The sequence below is a fragment of the Myotis myotis genome, unplaced genomic scaffold (assembly GCF_014108235.1).
Source record: "Myotis myotis isolate mMyoMyo1 unplaced genomic scaffold, mMyoMyo1.p scaffold_m19_p_8, whole genome shotgun sequence".
Taxonomy (NCBI): Eukaryota; Metazoa; Chordata; class Mammalia; order Chiroptera; family Vespertilionidae; genus Myotis; species Myotis myotis.
Window position 1 is genome coordinate 38,562,135 of NW_023416390.1, and position 22,200 is coordinate 38,584,334.

Here is a 22,200-nt window from a genome sequence, read left to right on the forward strand (position 1 = left end):
TTATCAAATTGCAGTATTTATCAAATTGCAGTGTTTCACAAATATTCATAGTAACATTTAAATGGGTTACATTTTACAATTCAATTTCAGTTTTCTGAGTTATTTAAATATTTGAAGATACTAACTTCAAAATATATTTTTAAAAAGAGAAAACAGGTGGGTTTCTTAAACCAGGCTGCCCAGAAAAGTTTCTCATTTGGTTTTCTAATTATAAAGTGCAGAAGGAAAGGAAGGTATGGTTTGAAGTTTCAGGAGCTATGCAGGATTAGTTTCTTTTTCTTTTCTTTATTTTTTTACATGCAATCCGGTATTTGACAGTTAAATATTTGCTTTAACCATGAATTTATTTTGAGTACAACATAATTGCACCAACTATCACTGCATGACTCTTTCAGGAATTGGCATACACTCACAATATCTAACTAGAACAATGAATGATTTAAAAATAGAAATGCACAAATTACTACTCCCTTGGAAGCACATAAGCTTTGACAGACAGTGGAGTAAAGTGGTTGTGCAAAAAGTTTCAACATTTTTTCCCCAAAAAACCTTTTATTTCTATTAGCTCTAAACACACTAACTCTTTAGTGAGATCTCTTTGGAACACATTCAAAATTCAATAATGTGCATCAGGCCTATAATAATGGGCCTTAACTTTTCCACTTTGAAATCCCAACAAATAATGATAATATATATATATATTTAGAACATATGTGTGTGTGTGTGTATGTATGTATCTCAATCTAGATCTAGATATATACACTTATATACTTATCCTGCTCTTGGCATATGAAGGCAATGACTAATAACATTTGTTGACAAATTGTGAAGGATTATATGAAACTGGATTATATGAATAAGAACACATTGGGTTTCTGGATGAAAAGAAAGATACAGTGTATCTTGGTGCCTAGACAACAGATATGTTCAGTTGAATGAACTTGCATTTGATCTCATTACCTTCATGATATAAATCAACTGTGACAACCATTCAGGCAGTCATTCATGAAGCATTTATTGAAGGTCCACTATGTGTTAATCCCTGAAGATAAAGTGAGTAAAATATGGGATCTGCCCAATATAGATTGGGTTTATAACTTATCTAGTTACACTTAATGCTTTGTATATTACCTGTCAAAATGATGTATATTCATACTTAAATATATTTTCTAAACCAATTTATGCTGTTCCCAAGAATTTAAAAAAGTTTTAGTAGTTTTTGGTTATAAATTACACTGATTCTCATATATTACTCCTATTTACTTTATGAAAAGTATGTCTTCCTAAGTTGTCCTTTTTAATTACCCAGAGCATATTTTAATATATATTTGATTATTAATATTTTCTTCTAAGTTTTATGGATCGTTATTGTATTTCATAACATTTCTTTTGCTCTTAGAAAAATATTTACAATCATTTACAAATACAACAATATGAATGTGAACACGTTTCCTGTCCATGTATATGAGCTGAATTTTAGAAAAATTAGAGGGGAAAATGCCAAAATTCCAACTTTGTAGTTTTGTCTTGATTCATAAGATTTTCCTCTTAACAATTATGGATTATAGATGCTACAGATGTGACCAAACACTAAGTGTTGAGCAACTAAAACTATTCAAGTGTGATTATTGCTTTGTTACCTTTTACAACCTACTAGAGGCCCAGTGCACAAAAAATTTGTGCACTCGGGAGGGTCCCTCAGCCCTGCCTGTGCCCTCTCGCAGTCTGGGACCCCTCGGGGAATGACCACCTGCTAGCTTAGGCCTGCTCCCTGGGGGGTTGGGCCTAAGCTGGCAGTCAGATATCCCTCTGGTGGCCCGGGAGCCCTCGGGGGATGTCCACTTGCCAGCGGGGAGCAGGCCTAGCTGCAGTAGGACATCCTTAGTGCTGCTGAGGAGGCAGGAGAGGCTCCCACCACCACCACTGTACTGGCAGCCGTCAGCCTGGCTTGTGGCTGAGCAGAGCTCCCCCTGTGGGAGCACACTGACCACCAGGGGGCAGGTCCTGCATTGAGCGTCTGCCCCCTGGTGGTCAGTGTGTGTCATAGTGATTCCCAGTTGCTCTGCTATTAGGGTCAATTTGCATATTACCCTTTTACTATATAGGATAATAATCAACTACTCAATCTTTTGTGATGAGAGACCTGATCAGATCTAGGTAAATTAGAGAAAGCAGAATATAATATTCAGAAAATTATTAAAACACTACCTTAAATTATAGTTCATTTGTTTAGGGAATATTTGAAATATGTAAGGACTGCTAATAATGCTAATTAATTTGTAAAATGCATGATTTTTTTTAAAAAAGGCCATTTGCTTCTTCATTTACATATTCATTAAGAACATTTTACAAGATCTTCAGGAATTAAGCAGTGTCTCCACTACTTCAATGGCAGCCACTGGGTATTCAGTAGTAAAGAAAACAGAGTCTAGAGCAGTGGTTCTCAACCTGTGGGTTGCGACCCCTTTGGGGGTCGAATGACCCTTTCACAGGGGTCACCTAAGACCATCGGAAAACACATATATAATTACATATTGTTTTTGTGATAAATCACTATGCTTTAATTATGTTCAATTTGTAACAATAAAAATACATCCTGCATATCAGATATTTACATTATGATTCATAACAATAGCAAAATTATAGTTATGAAGTAGCAACGAAAATAATTTTATGGTTGGGGGTCACCACAACATGAGGAACTATATTAAAGGGTCATGGCATTAGGAAGGTTGAGAACCACTGGTCTAGAATCTGCCCTGGAGGGGTTGCTAGAAGTACATGTGTCTGGGCCTTAGTTCAGAAGATGTGGGATATGGACTAGGAAACAACCTTTTTAAAGACATTATCCCAGGTGAGTTTGGAGTATATTCTCAAGTTTGATTTTGATGAATAGTCTTTTTAAATAGATCTTTTTGAAATGTTTATCAGATTATCATTCTTCTAAAAACAATCCAAAGGCTACCTGCTGATTTAGAAAACTTCCAAACTCCTTAGCATGGCTCCTGCCTTCTTCTGCAACCTCTTTGGCCAAACTTTTCCTGATTGGTGAAGCTCTGGCTTGATTGGCTTGCTCCGCTCCTCCTGGAAGCCAGCCACCTAAAACTGTCTCAGGACCTTTGTCCTTGCTATTTCCTGGGCTTGAAATTCAGTTCCCCTGCATGTTCTCATCATTCAGGCCTCAACTCAAACAGCCCCTCCTTGGTAGGCTTTTCCAGACTACCCCGAGGCTGGGATTCTCAATCAATGCTCTCCACCATTGCCTAAGACAAATCTGAGCCATTTGTAAAAGAATGGGAATCTGTGCTTTTAATAAGCTACCCAGGCAAGTCTTACTATCAAGCAAGTCTGGAAAACTACACTAGCAAGTGTCTTAATTAATATTTTCACAGAAGGTATAACTGTCAGAAAAGAGCTTTGTTGGGTAAGAGCAGGAACTTTGGGTTGTTCCATGCTCTGTCTTAGGAACTTGAACATGGTCTGGCACCTTTGTGGACAAAAAAGGGGGCCACATACTCCACCTGACAAGCTCAGGGGAGGCCTGCAGGGTGAGTCTTACAAACTCAGAGACTGAAAGTAATCACATAGGATGGTCTGAACATAAAAATTCCTAACTAAAAGTGAGCCATGGTGAGTAGTCAAGTCCCAGGCCTATAGCCTCTTTGACAAAGGTCAATGTTTACCTTAAAGGAGTCCATTTTTTTTTTTTTTTTTTTGCATCTAAAATAACATACGTTCTTTAAAATGTCAGAGTAATCTGATTTCCCAGACCCCTCAGGGCACAAGAGCATAAGCCCATAGATCCCCTCATTGTTATCTTGTTCCACCAATACCATCTCCATGTGCTATAAAGGTTAATTATTAACTATCTTGTACCCACAAATGTAAAAGAAGTATGTGTCTCTTGTTTTATCCAATCTCAGAGATTTTCCCACTTTGCTTTTTCCACCTCCCTAATCTACCAACAAAGAATTTCATCTAGCCCCCTGAAGTTTCCTTTGATTCTAATGTTGTGAAACTGCCATTCTTTGGAGCACTTTCTCAATCCATTGAGATTTTGCTTCCTGGCAAATGTTGTCAGTTTGGCTCAAATAAAATCTTATAAGACTATTTATTTGGCTACATATTCTTTCATTGACACCTTGCAAAAATAGCTCAGTAACTATTTCTTGATCAAACTGATGAAACATGTCTAGGAAGCTTCCTAGTCTCTTGTTTACAAGGAAGTAATTGGAGCTATTTTTAGGATTTAACTATTGTTGTTATGATGGAGCTTAATTTTTAAGTGTTAATGCGAAGAGATTTCAACTTTCTTCTAGCAACAAAAGTATTTGTAATTTGATACCAAAATAAAAATCTGAAATTTTTATTTTTCTTACACTTTCTATGTTGATCTTACAGTGACTCCAAGGGAACACGAGTCTTAGTTATGATGGTCATTCAACAGGAAGTGATCACTAAGATCTAATTGAAGTGGCAGAATTTCTGGAATGGTTACATTTTCATGCTGAACTGAAGAGTTAGGAGAATTACAAACATATAATATCTAGAGGTTACTTGGCATCCAGTAGACAAAACATCCTGTTATAGAAACCTTCCAAACAAGTGTCTGTGAGTAGAGATTTCTTTTTCCTTTGCAACTAACTTTAATCTTACCAAAGTCTCTACAGCAGACAGAAAAGAGGGGGTGCACCCCCTATCCTGTTCCTCTTTAGTGTATATATTTGGAGGGAGCAAATCATAGCACACCATCAGTTTCTTGCAAAAAAAATAATTTATAATCTCCAATATCTCTCTTGATTCCTCCAACCCATTTCATAGACCACTAAGAGCTGCAAAACCTAGTTATTCCCTCCTTGAAAAGCCCTTATACGTGGTTCAGCCTCTCACTTTAGAATACTGGAGTATTTTTCATCTCTAGTTTTGTGAACTCAGCTACAACTTAGGTAAAAATCCCAATTGAAGGTTTTATAACTGTCTTTAGTGCAATGTAGAGAATTAAAATCAGACAATATGATAGACTGACCGGACAGTTTTCAGGCAGTTTTCTATTGACAAGAAAGAATGAGCTGTGAAAAGGTCAGAGGAGAGAGCATGTTGGACAGAGAAAGTGCTGACTTGAGAATGGTCATGGAACAGAAAGCAGTGCAGTGTGAGTAGAGTGTAGGGGTGAGGGGAGAATTGAAGTCAGAGAAGTAGTCAGGGGCCAGGATGTGTTGTGCTTTATAAGCCAGAGAAAAACTTTTTCTTTCTTTTCTAAGTGGGTGGTGGGTAATGAAAAAGAGGAATCATGGCTAATTCCTCAGTATCACCAACTAAACCTGTGCTCATCATCACAAAAACAAAGAGCAAGTAGAAAACAAGAGTCCTGCCTTTTTCCTTTCGGAGGAGGAGTTGCATAGCTTGACCTCGGTCCAAGACTTTCCAGTTCATGCCGCTAAACTTTTGCACAACATATGGCTACTGGATTATCAAGTTCGAATGTTCACTTTTTGAAAATTAAACGTTTTATTCACTCATTTGAAATGTTTAAATCCATGCCATTTTGTGTGCTCCTTCCTTTGCCACCATGCCAGCTGTTCTGGTTGAGTCGGCTTTATTATGTGTTGGAGTTTCAGCCCTGATCGAAAAGGGAAGGGACTGCAGATGGTTCGCTGTGCTCTACAATGACCTACACTGTGTAATGGTTAGCAAATCACTCAAGGAGGAGAATAAGGACTTTCATTCTAGACCAGTGGTTCTCAACCTTCCTAATGCCGCGACCCTTTAATACAGTTCCTCATGTTGTGGTGACCCCCAACCATAAAATTATTTTCGTTGCTACTTCATAACTATAATTTTGCAACTGTAAACAATATGTAATTATATATGTGTTTTCCGATGGTCTTAGGTGACCCCTGTGAAAAGGTCGTTTGACCCCCAAAGGGGTCGCGACCCACAGGTTAAGAACCGCTGTTCTAGACTCTGCAGTTGGGTCCTCAGATGAAGGCTGTGAGCACCCTGGAAGGACCCAGTGTTCCCTGTGAAGCTGCACCTCATGACAGGAAATGTCAGTAAGAGGATTATAAATGTCCATCTATATTTAGTAAAATGAGTTGCAGGCAAGGCTCTGGGGCAAAGCCATGGCAATAAAGGAATTAAGTTCAATTTGCACCAAGAAATGAAAGGAAGTGTGGTGAGTAAAGAGGAAGTCATAAGATTTCATGAGTGTAAGCGAGAATCTTTATTTTTCCCCTGGCTTGTCAGAATGTGGAGCCTGGCCATGTAGAAGAAGCTAATGGGACTTAGAGAAGAGACGGAATGCAGAAATCTTCGGTGTTGCAGCACTATTGGGGGCGTGGTGGTAAAAAACACACACTCTGGAGCTAAACTGCCTGGGTAAGTTGGTTTCTCTCTGATGAGCGGTGTAACCAGCGAGTCACTTATCCCCCTGAGCCTCAGTATCTTAACCTGTGAATGGGGAAAATAATGCTCCTATCTCCTAGCATTGCTAGAATTCAGAGTCTTCTATGTATGGAGCCCTTAGAACATGGCCACACTGTGTAAGCACAATGTAAACATAGATATTAGAGACCCTCGGGATCGTGCTGAAGTGGCTTCTCCAAGGACACATCCAAGATGAGACTGTGGACAGGATCCAGTTCTGTTTTCTTTGACAGTGGTGATCTGCAGAGGTGATCTGCAGAGGTGATCTGTGTGTGATCTGTAGAGGGATATGTAGAGGTGATCTGTATAGGATTCCACCTCTGAGATGAAATTCAATCAGAAATGAGACTCACACATGGTAGTGGATAATAAAAGGCTCAAATAGAATTACCTTAACCTGGGAGCACAGGGACAGTTGAAAAGGAAGGGAACTGCAAAGCAAGAGTCTTAGACAGCCTGGTGAAAGCAAGGAGGACAGGAGCCACAGGTTTGGAAAAAAATAAAAATAAAAATAAAATGAACAGGTTCAGGGTGAGAGAAAAGAAAGAGTACGAAATCATTCAAAACACAGATGGTAAAACAGCGACTATATTAAATAAATAAACAGATAAGTGGGTAGATAGATAGATGGATAAAAAACCTAATTTTTTTGAGAGCTGCTGGTAAGCGAAAAGAATCCGTTTTGGCTACAGATATAAATATGGAGGGAAAGAGAACTGAAATGTTGAAACTGACAGATTGCTCGCTTCAGGAAAGATGAAATGTGTTGTCACCGACTGAGCGAGAAGCCAGGCCTGGGAGCGTCAGTTCTATCTGTTCTTTAGAAGGTCACTGAGATCTGAAGGGTTAATGTGGAAAAGGGTGTTATCTGTGACAGGAGGCTTTTGGTATTCTTCCAAATACCCAAGCCACAGACCAAACACACTGCTCTAAGCATAAGGCTAAGATGGTAAATTTGAAAGAAATGGCTAGAAAACGTGTCTAGTTATGTCTGCCACATCTTTTGTGCTCAGTTTAAACGAATTCAAGTGAAAACTCCTGGCTGATCCGCTTTCACAGCTGCTTTGCCAGGGGAGCAGCTGCTGCAGGTGCCAGGTGAACACTCCCAGGGGATGCCAGCGGCAGGGTGCCGACAGCAGGCCCCGAGGGCGGAAAGTGGGAAGCACAGCGGGAAGTGATATTTCAGGTTTCTGAATTGGCACCTTTTTAAAAATCAAGAGTAGATGAGCAGAAATGCTGGAGGTATACTGTCAGGCCCTTTGTCAACCAGCAACAAGAAACATTAGGCTTGCCAGACCCCGCTTGCTTCCACTGGGGCCTGAGCGTCCTGGACTATTTACATTCTAGTATCCGGTCAGGTGTTAGTCAAACAATGCCATTTATACAATTACCTTCAGCAAAACAGGACTCACGATTTTTTTTGTTTTGTTTTGTTCATCCTCACCCGAGGATATTTTTTCCATTGATTTTTAGAGAGTGGAAAGGAGGGGGAGAGACACACAGAGAGAAACATTGATGTGAGAGAAACGCATTGATTGGTTGCCTCCTGCAAGCTCAGGGCCCGAGTGGGTGGTGGGGTTGGGGGAGGGGGGAGTAAGCCTGCAACCGAGGTACATTCCCTTGACTAGAATCAAACCTGGGACCCTTCAGTCTGTGGGCTGACATTCTATCCACTGAGCCAAACCAGCTAGGGCAGGACTCACAATATAACCAGGGATAGGAGAGAGTTATAGGAAGGAGCCAGAGAAAGTTGGGCCACTGTTGAAATCACCAAGCTCTCAGACTCTCAGTTTCATTGAAAATGTTTCCCCTCTCAAGAATTTGGAGCCAGAACTGGGTTTGGAAGTGGAGATGAGTTTAAAAGAAAAGGGGGAACTGGGTGATAGAGAAAGATGGAACTAGCTACCATGTGTTTAGGGAGGCTGAATTTTCAACAAGTGTACTGGGCTGCATATCGGGGCGCGCTGTGCTGTCTGTTCCTGGAACAGACAGATAGGAAGGTACTGACATCAGGTCAGGTCTTGAGATATGGTCTCATGGTCCCTCCTCAATAAATTGTGCTCTCTGTTCCCGGAAAACATAGATAGGAAGGTGATAAAGCTATACTGTGTCGGGAACAAATTGCGTAAACAAGGCTTTGTAACTTGGTAGTTTTTGCAAATAAATATGCTGTAACTCTTGCAGTCAGGGCTGCAGTTCAGCCTTTGCTTTGGCGGAGTGCTGGGACTGCAGACAGCTGGCCAGCTTAATAAAGGTTCCTAAATTTAAATTCTGAGTCGGTGGTCTATCTTGCTGAGTCAACCCATCACACAAGAACAGGGAGAAAGACAAGGAAGATTAAAACATCATACCTAAGCAGCAGCTGGGGAGAAACATCTGGGACCAGAAATGATGGATCTGTCACTGGGAGGGAAGGGAGAGGCAGGAGAGTGAGAAGGCTGGTGAGGGATGGCCAGCTGTATTGGGGAGCCTAGAAATGTCGTCAGGGACAAGGTGATATGTGTGGAGTGCTCTGGTGGGTGTAACCTACTTCCTTTACCCCCACAAACAGTGATATAAGAAGTAATTTTAGATGCACATAATTTAGAATAGATTTGGATATTAATGTATTATAGGAAGCAATCTGGCTAGCAGGAACTGACTTTCTCTTTACTGGGGCATCATCAGTTTTATAAAACTTTTCAATTCCTTTTTTGAAAAAAAAAATGGACAAATTATAACCTACTTTGCAAAATGAATAAAGAAAATCTGAGTCTGAAAGTAGGAGGAAAGAGGTAGGGATGGAGTGTGCAGCCCGGAGGACCATAACAGGGGGTTTGTCAATGTTCCCATTTACAGTTCATACAGGACTGAGCAGCCCAGGCCCAGATTCGACTAGCCAGGGAAGGAAAGCAAAGCAAAGTGAAACATGGGAAAGTCAAAATTATACTGTCAATGAAATGAAGCCACTCCTGCTTCTCCTAGATTTATGCAGTGTCACGGCCTCCGCCTCTTACGCATGAGGAACTGTCTCCGAGAACCCCACACACCAGGCACAACACACAACCTGACGTCTAACCCAGCCGTGCCTCTGGTTCTGTGACCTAAACAACGAATCCAGGTTTCCTCCAATCAAGATCTGCAACATGCTTCATGGATATTAATTTTAAGACACTGGCAAATATTATCTTTAATAGGATGAGAAATCTATAGAACATATTCTAAATCCCTATGAAATGTATTTTCTTGGTAATCTGGGAAAATAAGATGCTCTGTCAATGAGAACCACATACTGTTTGCTCAAAATATCATTCTGACCCACATTAAGAAGACAAGCCATAAAACGCTAGCATCCAAAAAAAGAAAAGTCAGCATTAAACTTGGGAGAAAGCAAAGAATTACCAAGACTCAGTTGTACTTTAAAGACACTGGCTTATTGGCTTCCTGAAATAATTTTTCATAGAGAAGGCTTACAGATGACCGGGAATTTATGATTGAGGTTAAACTAAATGGGCGCGTGGATGTTTCTTCCCAGCAAATCCAAATTCAGTTAGCAACAGGAGAGGATGCCATTTTCTCTAGAAGTTCTAGAATGCAAGCTCATTTACTACAGACTCCTGTCTGCAGAGAGGATTGTTAAAGATGCACAAAAGGTTTAGAAAGACCTTCATCAAAATGAATGCTATGAATAGAAACTGTCGTATTTTAGATGCCTTTTCTTACTACTATTCACTGTATCATTCTGTTATATCAGTTTTGTTGATATTGATATGAACTTGCATTGACATTTGGTTGATATTAGTATTTTATATGTTCACATTTATGTTTCTCATTTCCCCCATGTACACAATGTGGATACCTTTCATTCTGGAGAGAATTACTTAGAGCCATGCAATTGGGGTAAGCAAGCAGGAGAGGTAAACTGTCAGTCAACTGTCTATGTTAAAGGACCCAACTTTTCCGACGTGCTGTTTTCATCTGCAATCTATTGTAGGTCAATTCTATTGTATAACAACAAAAATGCATTACTGGCAAAATGAAACTAATAAAACATAGGCATATAGACATAAGCCACATTTTTATTATTAAATTCAGTTATATTGCTCTGCCAAATTGCCATAAATGTTTTTGAATGCTCACCCCCAATGTTTCCATTTATCTTATTGTAGATCAGTAATAGTTCATGGATTGGCTCTGGTCCATGGTTCAAAATGTGAGTACCATTCAGATTAACCCAGAACCTACTGTAATTTCCCATAGCACAGGAAGACCTTGAGTTATAGGGATACTACTTCATATAGTGGTTAAAGAAATAAACAATATATTTTATTTATGTAGCCTATTTTTACTTCCCAAAGTGTGTACATGTTCATGCTCCCATTTATCTTCAAGAAAGACTCTGTGGCAGGTAGATGTAAGTACACTATTTTATCAGCAAGAAGCCAACCTATCTTCATTAGGATAATGCCTTTATATAAGTGCACATGTTTTAGCCTAGTATTTTCTAGTATTGCACTGTAAAAATCTGCATAGAACACACATTGTGTGAACCAAACCGTGAACTGAGTTACTGACCTTTTTATTCAATTTAAGAAACATTTACTGAGTGCTCCTATGTGCCAGGCACTGTGCCTGTGCCCTGTGGGAGATCGGAGATGCACAGATGTTGCTTCATTCTGATAGGGCAGGTGAAGCATACAATGAGTAAGTTTAGTGCAAGGCACAACATGACAGGGTTATTAAATGAGTACTGAACTAAGTGCTATAGGAGTTGAGAAGAAGTTAACTTTGGCTGGGGAAAGTGGCATTTGGGTGGATGTAGAGTAGCTTTTGGAATTGCTGAAATGAGTTTTTGATGAGGAGGTAGAATCACATGAGGAAAGTCACAGAAGTGCTAAGGAATCAGGGTCCCTTTTCTGTTCCACAAGCATGAGTGCAATGCTGACGGGAGACTTTCTGCTTTCAGCTCTGCTCACCTTGACTTGGCACTTAGTCAGAATCCCCAGAAGAGAATCTTGACCACATAAATGTTAGCAAAAATAGATATTTACAGAAGATTTGATAGGGAACAAAAAAGAGAATTACATTACACCATACCCAACAAACCATAGCAAAAGTCCTGATTAAATATGTATGTCCTTTTCAATGTCTCATCAAGTTTCTTACTGGATTCCAAGACAATTCATTTCTCTCTTAACTTTTTCTTCTCTCAAAGCAACTTAAAATGTCTTTCCTTTGTAATTGTGCATTTCTGTATCCTCATCCACTTCAGTAAACACAGACTCTCTATATCATCTTCCTTAGAATCTACACAAGGTAGGTATAAATAACATTCAGATCTCCTTCTCTTTCTTTAATTGGAGACACACAAAGATACTGGTTTGATGATGGTTGGATTGAAATAGTCACGGAGTGCAAAGGGTGGGTGACCAGTGGCAAGCAGAGGCAAGAAGAAGCAGAGAGAGAAACAAGATGACAGAGAGCCGATGGTGAGAGCTAGCCAGAACAGCCCCAGCATGACCTCCAGGTCCACTTGCCGCTCCAGATCTAGCCAGACTCTCTTAGATACCTGCACCATGGTCTTTATAGCTTTACAATGCATCTCTTTTTACTTAATTCAGTTTTAATGAGTTTTTATTATGAAGACATATTTACTTCCTACCTGGTTGTAAAGGAAAAGGGAAATAATAACTGTATAAATTATCTTCGGGTATGCCAACGTCACAACTCGGATAACAGAGATCAGGCTCATGTTCCTCTCCCTAGTCTTAATGAAGCAGAGGCTGGGCATATACAACTTTAAATTGCAAAGCATTTATTCTTGGAGGTTAAATATCCTAATAAAAGGAAACTGGAAAACAAAGGAAACTGATGAAGGAGGAGGAAACACTCAGGAAGATAACAGCATTGGCGTGGGGGATGGACGTCCTGCTTTGCAGCTCCCCACGACTCCCCCATTTTATGAAACAGATGGTGAAGAAAACTGAAGAAGGTAATGGATACATTAATTCAGATAAGAATTTAGAATTAAAGTAAAAGAGATTATTTTCTTCTCAAATGAAGTAACAATGTAAAGCTGACAGGTATATGTTAAAATTACAGAATCTTAACCCTGCAACTGGTCACGGCCTTTGCCCGATGAAGCATGGAGTTGCTCTGTGAACTCAGCACAGATTCTTTTCAGCAGCCACACTCTTACATTGTCTGTGTTGTCACCTTTGGCTATGAAGGACGCCAGTAAATACAGTGCCCTCAGGACAGCATCACAGAGTCCACAGACACCGAACAAGAGAGAGTCACCAGCATGGGACAGAAGAGGCTCTCCGTTTCAGAACACTGATTTTAGGATTAAAAAGGGCTGGTTGCTAGTAAAACTCAGTGATTATAACATGATTTCCCCAACCATATTTAAGGTAACACCAAGGTTACCCAAATCAAATATTTTAATAGATTCACAAAGACCGGAAGGCATTTCTAGATTTCCCAGCTGTAAAAGTTCTAAAATATAACTAGATTTCCCAGCTGGAAGAGTTCTAAAATATTAGTATTACATTGAGCTCATCAGAACAGTAAAGCAAAGACGTTTAGTGCTGGTGACATTCCAGGGAACAGTTAAAATTGCTTTATGGCCTTTGGTAATGAGAGTGGACAGCAGTGTAACAATACATAATAAGGTGAGTTTAGTTTTATGTCCTGAGAACAATCTGCTTGACTTTTATGGTTCCATTCTTTAAACTGCTTCTGTTTTAAGTAATTACAAATGATAGCTGGCAAGTGACAGTTATAACCACTGTAGCAAATGGACATTGTTGTAGCACTGTAGTCTACCCTGAAGTACTGTTATCTTATACTTCTAGAAGAGGGTTTAGTGAAAGTGACGATGTCATAGGAAACAAATGTCTCCTGACTTACACTAGACCTAGAAGTAGAAGGATCTCCTTCAAGCAAGGCCAGCTCCAGTTTGTGCTAGAGGTGCTTTCCAAAAGGTAGTGCATCTAACACTCGTGATGCTTGAGTTGCTGTTAGGAGATCCAAGAAAAAATGTATTGTGTTTTAACAGTTATATTTTTATTTGGAAATTATTAAAATAAGTATAAAGACCACATCAAAACAGGATTGCATGGATATTATTGCTTAAGATGGGTTTGTTAAAACAGTTCATATAGGCCTTGGCCCGGTAGCTCAGAGCATCATCCTGATACGCCAAGGTTGTGGGTTTGATCTTTAGTCAGGGCATATACAAGAAGCAACCCATGAATGCATAAGTAAGTGGAATAACAAATTGATGTCTCTCTCTCTCTCTCTCTCTCTCTCTCTCTCTCTCTCTCTTCCTCAAATCAATAATTTTTTAAAAAGCTCATAAAAAGAAAAATATTAAATAATATTATAAGTGGTATGTGGTAGAAAAGGCAAAACTATTTTTTGTTTGTTTCTTAGATTTTAGAGAGAAAGGAAGGGGGAGGGATTAGAGAAACATCAATGTGAGAGCAAAACATCAATTGGCTGCTTCCTGCACACCCACTACCAGGGTTGAGACCCCAACCCACGTTCCGGGCTTGTGCCCAGACTGGGAATGGAACCGGCAACCTTTAGGTGCACAGGACGATGCCCAACCAACTGAACTACACAGACCAGGGCAAAAAGGCAAAACTTTTGACTTTGGTGGGTACACGACTGTGTACCTAGCCTTCGAAATGGCTTCAGTGGTCCCCAGCTCCTGGTATTCATGCCCTAAAATCCCCTTCTACACAGAATAGGGCTGATATGTAACCAATAGGCTCTTGTGGGAATGAAAGAGTGTGACTTCCAAAGCTAGAGCAAGTCATTGAGGCTTCACTTTGACCTTTGGCCATTTGTTCTGAGGGGAGTCAACAGCCTTGCCGTGAAAAGCACCCTGGGGAGAGTCCCATTTGCTGAACAGCCGAGGAACTAACAGCCCACAGGAACTGAGTCTTCTTGTCTACAGCCACGTGAGTGAGCTGACCTCTGGACTGCAACCTGTATGACCCCCGGGCCCAGAGCCGCCTCAGCTAAGTCACTCTTGAATTTCTGCCCCACAGAAACCGTGTGACATAAAACATGGTTATTGTTAAGATGCTAAATGTGGGGGTGGTTGGTTAAGCAACCGTATAAACTAATAACGGATAAAGAATATAAATAATACGATGACCAAGGCTGGGAAACAGCGATAGAGAATTCCGTTTACCATTGCTCACAGGGAGCTTTGTTTTTTTCTCCTCTTTTCTGAAACTTCCGTCACATGGAGCTGAACTGAGATGCAACACCGTGTACCTGCTGCTCCTGTTGTCGCTGAGCCTGTACACGGTGCCTCCGACCTGACAACGTGTTGACTCTCACTCCCTCTGACCGTGAGAGGATCAGAGGCTTTCCGTGGAGGCGGACTCTGTAGCCACGAGCAATTTAGCAGCAGGCCCAGAGATGCGACCTGAAGTTCTGAATTCCAAGTGTTAAACAACTTGCTTTTCCTTTCTGTTTCTGGAAAGATCTCAAAGCAGCTGCCATCTCTCAGCTCTATCCTCGTGTGTGATTTTATTGTTTTCCTGGGCCACTAACTGGGTCCATGGTTAATTCAGAATCATTGTCACAGTGTTATTTTATGCGACTTCTATAACAACTTACGAATACGCATTACCTATTTTTCTTACTTATTATCTCCCTCCGCGTGTCAGCAGAAGCAGATTGCTTTAAAAAGTTCCTAGGCACATTGGTCCAGGCTCTTACCTTCACGCAGAGGACTCGCTGGGAAGAGTCTCATGATGCTGTTCTTTCCTCCGACCGGGGAGCAAAGAGCTAGTGAAAAGAGCAGAGACTGGGTAAGGAGAATCCAGCTCATTTTCTATATTTACTCACATACTCTCACTCACTCTTTTTATTTCCCAATTATTTTCTCGTCGTCGGCGGGAGTTTCTTATTAGGTCTTGGGCATGCATGCTGAAAATTAATTTGGTTTCCACTCTGTGCTATGTTCTGCTGTGTCAGCATTTCCATAATTACACCCCGCCACTGGCTGCCCCAGATGACTGCTAAAATTATATATCCTGGGGTTTAACTACAGACCAGACCACGGTGTCTTTTAATCTTCCTTCCAAATAACTAAGGAGCTAATCGCCCTAGCCCGATTTTTCTTTGTCTCTATTTTGGGCCTTTTCAAGCACCCCTCTTTCAACAGAACAGAAGTTCCTATACCTCTTACATTGTCAAACTGCTTTGGGGTCACGGTGTGGGGGAAATGAACAGAGGCCGATTTCTCCATAATCCCATCGAAAGAGGCTCCAGGAGACAGAATCATAATAGTTGGCAGGATGTTCTGACCCACAGACACGTTCTTTGCCACATCATAAATGTAGTGAATAGCTAATTTTGTGGAAATCTAGATTCCACACGACCACTTCTTGATTCTAGCCCATGGATCACATTTCTTAGTGCAGATAACCCAGATGAAAGCAAATATCGGTAGAGATGTAAATTAAATATACGAAGAAGGCTAGCTTCTAGTTCTGGTTCTAAATTTCTAACCACGATCTGAGTGAGTCTCATCACTTTCCAGGGGCCAGTCGTTCTATCTGTAGGACAGGAAGGCGCTAGTAAATGATTAAAGAGCGCTTCCGGCTCTCCAGACCTGGAGCCCGGGACAGGGATGGCAGCTCACGACGCCCACCACGCTTCCCACGGCCACGTGTTCCCCGGCCACCTCTGTCTTGGCGTTCCTGCTCGCAGGTGACTTTATTGTCAACAGTCACCTTTGTATTGTTTCTTTTTTTAATTTAGATTTCCTATCCTTTATTTCTCCCTCTAAAGCCTTTACAGACCCGATGTCATGATAGAGAGACTGGCTACCTCTTGATATGAATTATACTATTTTAGAGTGCTTAGAAAATGAACTTTCTAGGAAAGCATCACCAGTCATTCTTTATGTGCTTATCTTTTCTTCCTGGAATGTTCTCCTTTAAATATTTGATTATTTATTGATAAACGAGCTCTCTACACAAACAGTCATCTGTGTGCCGTATTCCTTGCTTCAGCCCCAGCACCTAGGCCAGTGATGGTGAACCTATGACACGCGTGTCAGAGGTGACACGCGAACTCATTTTTTTGGTTGGTTTTTCTTTGTTAAATGGCATTTAAATATATAAAATAAATATCAAAAACATAAGTCTTTGTTTTACTATGGCTGCAAATATCAAAAAATTTCTATATGTGACACGGCACCAGAGTTGAGTTAGGGTTTTTCAAAATGCTGACACGCCAAGCTCAAAAGGCTCGTCATCACTGACCTAGGCCATTGTTGGGCAAAATAACAATTCTACTTGTTTGTATCAATGGATATGCTCAGTATACTAAGTTAATTAATTGAACCAGAATCCCTTTTTAGGAAATCTGTCTTTTGAAGAAGTATGCCTCCAAAGACATCATAACTATTTAGAAATAGCAGCAGTTCAGAAAACACTTTGTGTAGTTCCATTAAACTGTCCCCAGTGTGATATACAGCAGAAAATCAGAAAGAAAAAATTCCTAGACAGAGGGGTATCTAGTAAACCTCTAAATAGTGCGCAGCTGTATGGCATGTGGTACTACTGGATAAACAAACTTAAGCACATTTGGGTTGGAGAGTTCTGGCTATAACTGTACTTTACATCTCTTTCTGTGGTCAGGCATAAAGTAGAAACCTTAGCAGTGCTATTCTGAATGGCCATGCCATTTTAGGTTATGAAAAATCCTCATTAATTGAAGTCCTATAAATGTAGACTTTACAAATCTAAAACTGATTTAGTTTTTCAAGTAGGAGTAATTTCTAAGAAGACATATTAAATGAAATGAAGGAAATATAAATGAAATTTTTAAAAATTAAAATTCATTATGAGATCTAGTTCTACTTTGCAATTTGTTTTAAAGGAAATAATGGAATGTACTCTTCAATTTCAGTGATTACTTATGTATGTGTATTTGACTGGTGTTTTGAAAGTACATTGTTCATTGTTTATTAACTAAACAGTCCTTTGAGGCCATTATGCAAGAGAATACAAATTTAAAAGATTAACAGCATTGATAAAAACTCAATTATTTGTACTCCTTTTATATATACCTAAAGATATGACTCACTCTAAAATTATGTTTCAGTAAAGTTTTGCAATTCCAGAAAAAAAAGAATTATTCTGAAGTACTTAATTTATAAAATTGATATGTCAAAGTGAAATTGTTTTGAGGCTTGCTATTTCATGATAAGAAAATATAAATCACAAATTATTACATTGCTATCAGTACAGTGACGCAATTGAAATAATGTTTCTATTTTTATAACTAAAATTTAGTTTGAAACTATAGAAAGCCGAAGTTTAGAAATATATTTTAATGTTTCTTCTGGTTCTTTATTGTACAACTTACATATATTTGTAACTTCATGGGATCGACAGGCAACATACCTTTTGATGAATATGAAAGGAATTTGGGGTTGAGTAAATATAATCTGAAAATCTAACTAATGTTAATGAAAATCAGTGACAGATAAAACAAATTTACTTTCCACATAATACTGAAGACAAATTTAATTTCCAATAAATACTGAAGATAACCTCAAATCCCTATGTGACACAAGACATAGTTTGCTTACCACAAAACACTTATTTTTTAAATTTAAAGATTATTCATAATTAATGTATAAAATTGAAAAAGCAACAGAAAAATAAAAGGAGGAAGAAAGTAGCCCATGTGGAAAGAATCTCTGCTAACATTTGGCTACTTTTATTTATTTTTAATTTACCTTTGTTGTTGAGAATATTAGAGATGTTCCCCATTTTTTCACCATTGACCTCCTCTCCCTACACTCCTCTCCCCAGGCCTTCACCACACTATTGTCTGTGTCCATGGGTTATGCATAAATGCATATAAATTCTTTGGTTAATCTCTCCCAACAAATTCACTTTTGTTTCTATATATTTAAAAACATAATTAAGATCGTAACATAATTAAGAATGTATATATTTTTATATACTGGCTTTGAGAAAATTTAAAATTTATTTTTTTCTAATTATAAAAATCATATGTCTTTTGTAGGAAATTTAAACATAAAAAAAATAAAAGAAAAAAGTAAGAACTACTCAGGATCTCTTTATCTAGAGAATATTAGTTGGACCCAAATATATATCAGGATTTAATAACTGATGCAGTAGCAATGTAATCAATAGATAAAAGATAAACTATTTAATAAATAAACCAGAAAAAAAACATATGGGATTATTCATATTGTACCTGTACACCAAGATAAATTTTAGTTAAATGAGAGATATAAATGTTGAAAAAAAAAAGTACTATCTCTAGCTGGATTGGCTCAGTGGATAGAGTGTCAGCCTGCAGACTGAAGGGTCCCAGGCTCAATTCCGGTCAAGGGCACATGTCTGGGTTTCAGGCTCAATCCCCAGTAGGGGATTCTCTCTCATCATTGATGTTTCTATCTTTCTCTCCCTCTCCCTTCCTCTCTGAAATGAATAAAAGTACATATTTTTTAAAAAGTACTAGAATAAAAGGGAGAATTTCTTTATAATCTTAGAGAAGCAAAGCTTTTTTAAACTATGACTCAAAATCCAGGAGATATACTTTTTTAAATGATAACTTTGACTATTACATATATGTAAAATATATGTGCATGTTAGAACAAGCACCTAAATATCTGAAAACTTAGGAGAAGAAAAAAAAAATGACAAGCCAGAAAATATTTTCAATTCACATCATACAGAAATAGCAAATTCCCTGATATGTACAAAGCCGCTACAAATTAATAGGAAGCATAACAACCCATCATAAAAATGGACAAGAGATATAAAAAGTCCAAATAAAGATAAAAATGATCCTTACACAGATGAAGAAATACTCAGATTTAAGATAAATTTGAATTAAAACTATACTGAGGGTCAGTAGAGATTCTGAAAGTTCCCGGCAGAGGTCAAAACTCTGTGGGAAAGATACACCAGTAGGAAAGCATAAAAAACTCCTTTCTTATCATTACAATTACCTCCCATATGTGTGACACTTTCACATTCCTCTAACATTAACTTTGCATATTCAATAATATTTTTCATGTATTGCCTTCAACATTTGGACTGAGACAACTTTTCAGACAAATTTTTAAACCACTTTGTCAAAGAAAAGGCAATATTACAGCTCCCTGTAAGGAAAAGGGAATGGCAGCTACAGGATGATAAAGTTTACTAGAGAGCTCTCTCCCTATAAATGGGAATTTAAACAATTTTTCATGTGAAAGGTAAACAAATAAAAAAAAAAGGTCAGCAGCATAATTAATAAAAATGGTCCTACTACAAAGTTGAACAAAACAAAACACCTATGCTGAGAAATCATTTTTATAACCTAGAAGATGGGCAAAAACCCAGGTTTGGGAAATGGGATCTCCCATGCAAGGTTGGCAGCAGTAAAACACAGACAGGAAGCATTTAGTGGTGGAGTCACACGGGAGCATTTCATCTCCTCCAGGCCCTGTTCATGTCTCACCTCCTCAGCAAAGCCTTTCCTGCTATCACACCACCATGTTCTTCTCTGCTCTCCCTTATATTTGTTTTCCCTTTTATTACATTCTGTCATACATCATCCTGTTTAAAATTTTCAAATGTTATAAATTGTCTCCTGAGCAAGCCAACCCTCTTGAGGGACAGGTACTCTGTCTTATTTTCCTTTTCATTATCCTACTATTTTCTTGGCGCTTGGATTATGAAAAACCACCCCAAAGAAGTTTAAGTAGGACTGAGTGATTTAATAATAAGAGTAGTACATGATCATGAATAGCTTTGTCAGGAAGATCAAAGCAGGGTTCACAAACTGCACCTTTCCCTTTTATGACTACAGTTAAAGAAACCAAAGTAGCCCGGCCAGCATGGCTCAGTGGTTGAGCATTGACCTATGAACTGGGACGTCATGGTTTGATTCCTGGTCAGGGCACATGCCTGGGTTGCAGGTTCAATCCCCAGTGTGGGGCATGCAGGAAGCAGCGCTCTCATCACTGATGTCTCTGTCTCTCTCTCTCCCTCTCCCTTCCTCTCTGAAATCAATAATATATATATTATTAGAGATCTTATACTGGAGAGATCTTACTGAAGGGGACATTTATAGAGGTGAGGCAGGGTTAAGGAAACAAACAAGAAATGGTGAAGCACCCCAGGGGTAGCAACTGTGGAAAGCCATTACGAAAGTGCCAAAAACATGGTACTGAGTGTGATGAGAGCTAAGTAGTGGGAAATGGACCAACTAACTGAGCTGTGATGTCGGTAGAAGAATCTATTCACTGCCAAAATTCACTCTCTCTGTGGTTCACTACTTGGCTTTCCTTTTCCCCAGCCCGCTGCTCTCTGAAATCTACCCAGTCCTTCCCACTGGATGAACCCAAGGGAAGTGAGGGAAGTAAAAGGGTGAGAGAGCCCATGGAAGTCAGCCTGCTGGAGCAAGAGCACCACAGAGATGAGTGGAGAATGAATCTAGAAAGACAAATGGAGGATCATCAGTACAAGACTCCTTCCTGTTTTCTTTGGATATGCTATTCATAAAACAGTTGCTGTTTGTGACTCTTTATTTTTACCAAATAGTATAAGGATGGTCACCAGATGCAAAATAGTTTATTTATTATCAATCACCAAATAATAATGTTTTCAATTATGTTATTTATTTCATATATGGCATGTTTTTTTAGTTTTTCTCAAAGCCATCTTATATTGTTCCACTGTTTTTATATTTTATTAGAGTTGCCACTTTATCAATCTAACAATAATAAAAAAATAGAACTTCCTCTTGTATTAATGTGTGATTTTTAATGTTAACCTTACTTCTGATTGAAGTCTATAATTCATCTCCATTTGGTATGTTTTTCAGGACCATTTTGATCCTTCAATTTTTTAAACTACAACTGCATATTTACTGTAATTATTTAAAACATATAGAAAAATACATCAAGTATTTTCAAGAAAAATACTCTATGAGAAATGTAGGTGTGATAGTACATTTTTGCTTGTGGGAAAACTTATTAACACTGTGTAGCCCCCAGAAACTAGCAAGAAACCACAATAGCTGAAGACATCAGCTCCCCTGCTATAAATACAAAAACTAAACTCCTCCAAGGGCCCTTGACTGGCCTTTTTCGCACCCCTTGTTCACATGCTAATTCAGGTGCAAATTTTGACCTCTAGATTCCCTGCAGACTTAACTTGCCCCCAAATGTCACATTTCCTATTTTAATTGATATGTTAGAAGAATTTGACCATTTCTACACTGATAAAGTGACTGGCTACCACAAAATTAAATCTGCCTTTCACTGTACCCTGCAAAGATGGTAAAATGCAATTGATTGGGGTGGAGAAGACTGCAGGAAAAGAAGACCTAAAGAAAAAAATGTCAAGGGTTTGAAGGACCTATGGAAACAAAGAGGGTTGTTCAGCTTCGCAGGGAATAATTCGGTTGAGAGTTCACAGGAGAGGCATGAACCGGAGATAAAGTTAAGGAGTTGAACTATGAAAGCTCGGAGCCTGGATAAGATCCCAGGGAGGAAGTAGACGGAGGATGAAGTGTTAAGCCGCTCTTCCTGAATTAGGAGGCAGTTTGAGAGGAAGGGAGCTTTCCAGGTATTAAACTGTATTTTTTAAACTCTCATGATGAAAACATTGTGATAATGAATTGCAACAGAGATCAATGATAAAAAGTCCAGAAAGAGACTCAAGAACATATGGGAATTAAAACATGATAAATGGGATGTTCCTAACCTGTAGAGCAGGCAGGCATTAT

General features: G+C 39.0%; 1 protein-coding gene across 4 annotated transcripts in view; it reads right to left on the reverse strand.

Annotated features, from left to right (window-relative positions):
• Positions 1-22,200, reverse strand: part of ITGA4 (integrin subunit alpha 4) — a 337,984-nt gene that overhangs the window by 113,351 nt on the left and 202,433 nt on the right. For all 4 annotated transcript variants that reach the window (XM_036318670.1, XM_036318673.1, XM_036318671.1 and 1 more), the window contains one exon: positions 15,148-15,216. In XM_036318670.1, coding sequence (XP_036174563.1) covers positions 15,148-15,216 — 69 coding nt within the window. The remainder of the gene's footprint in view (positions 1-15,147; positions 15,217-22,200) is intronic.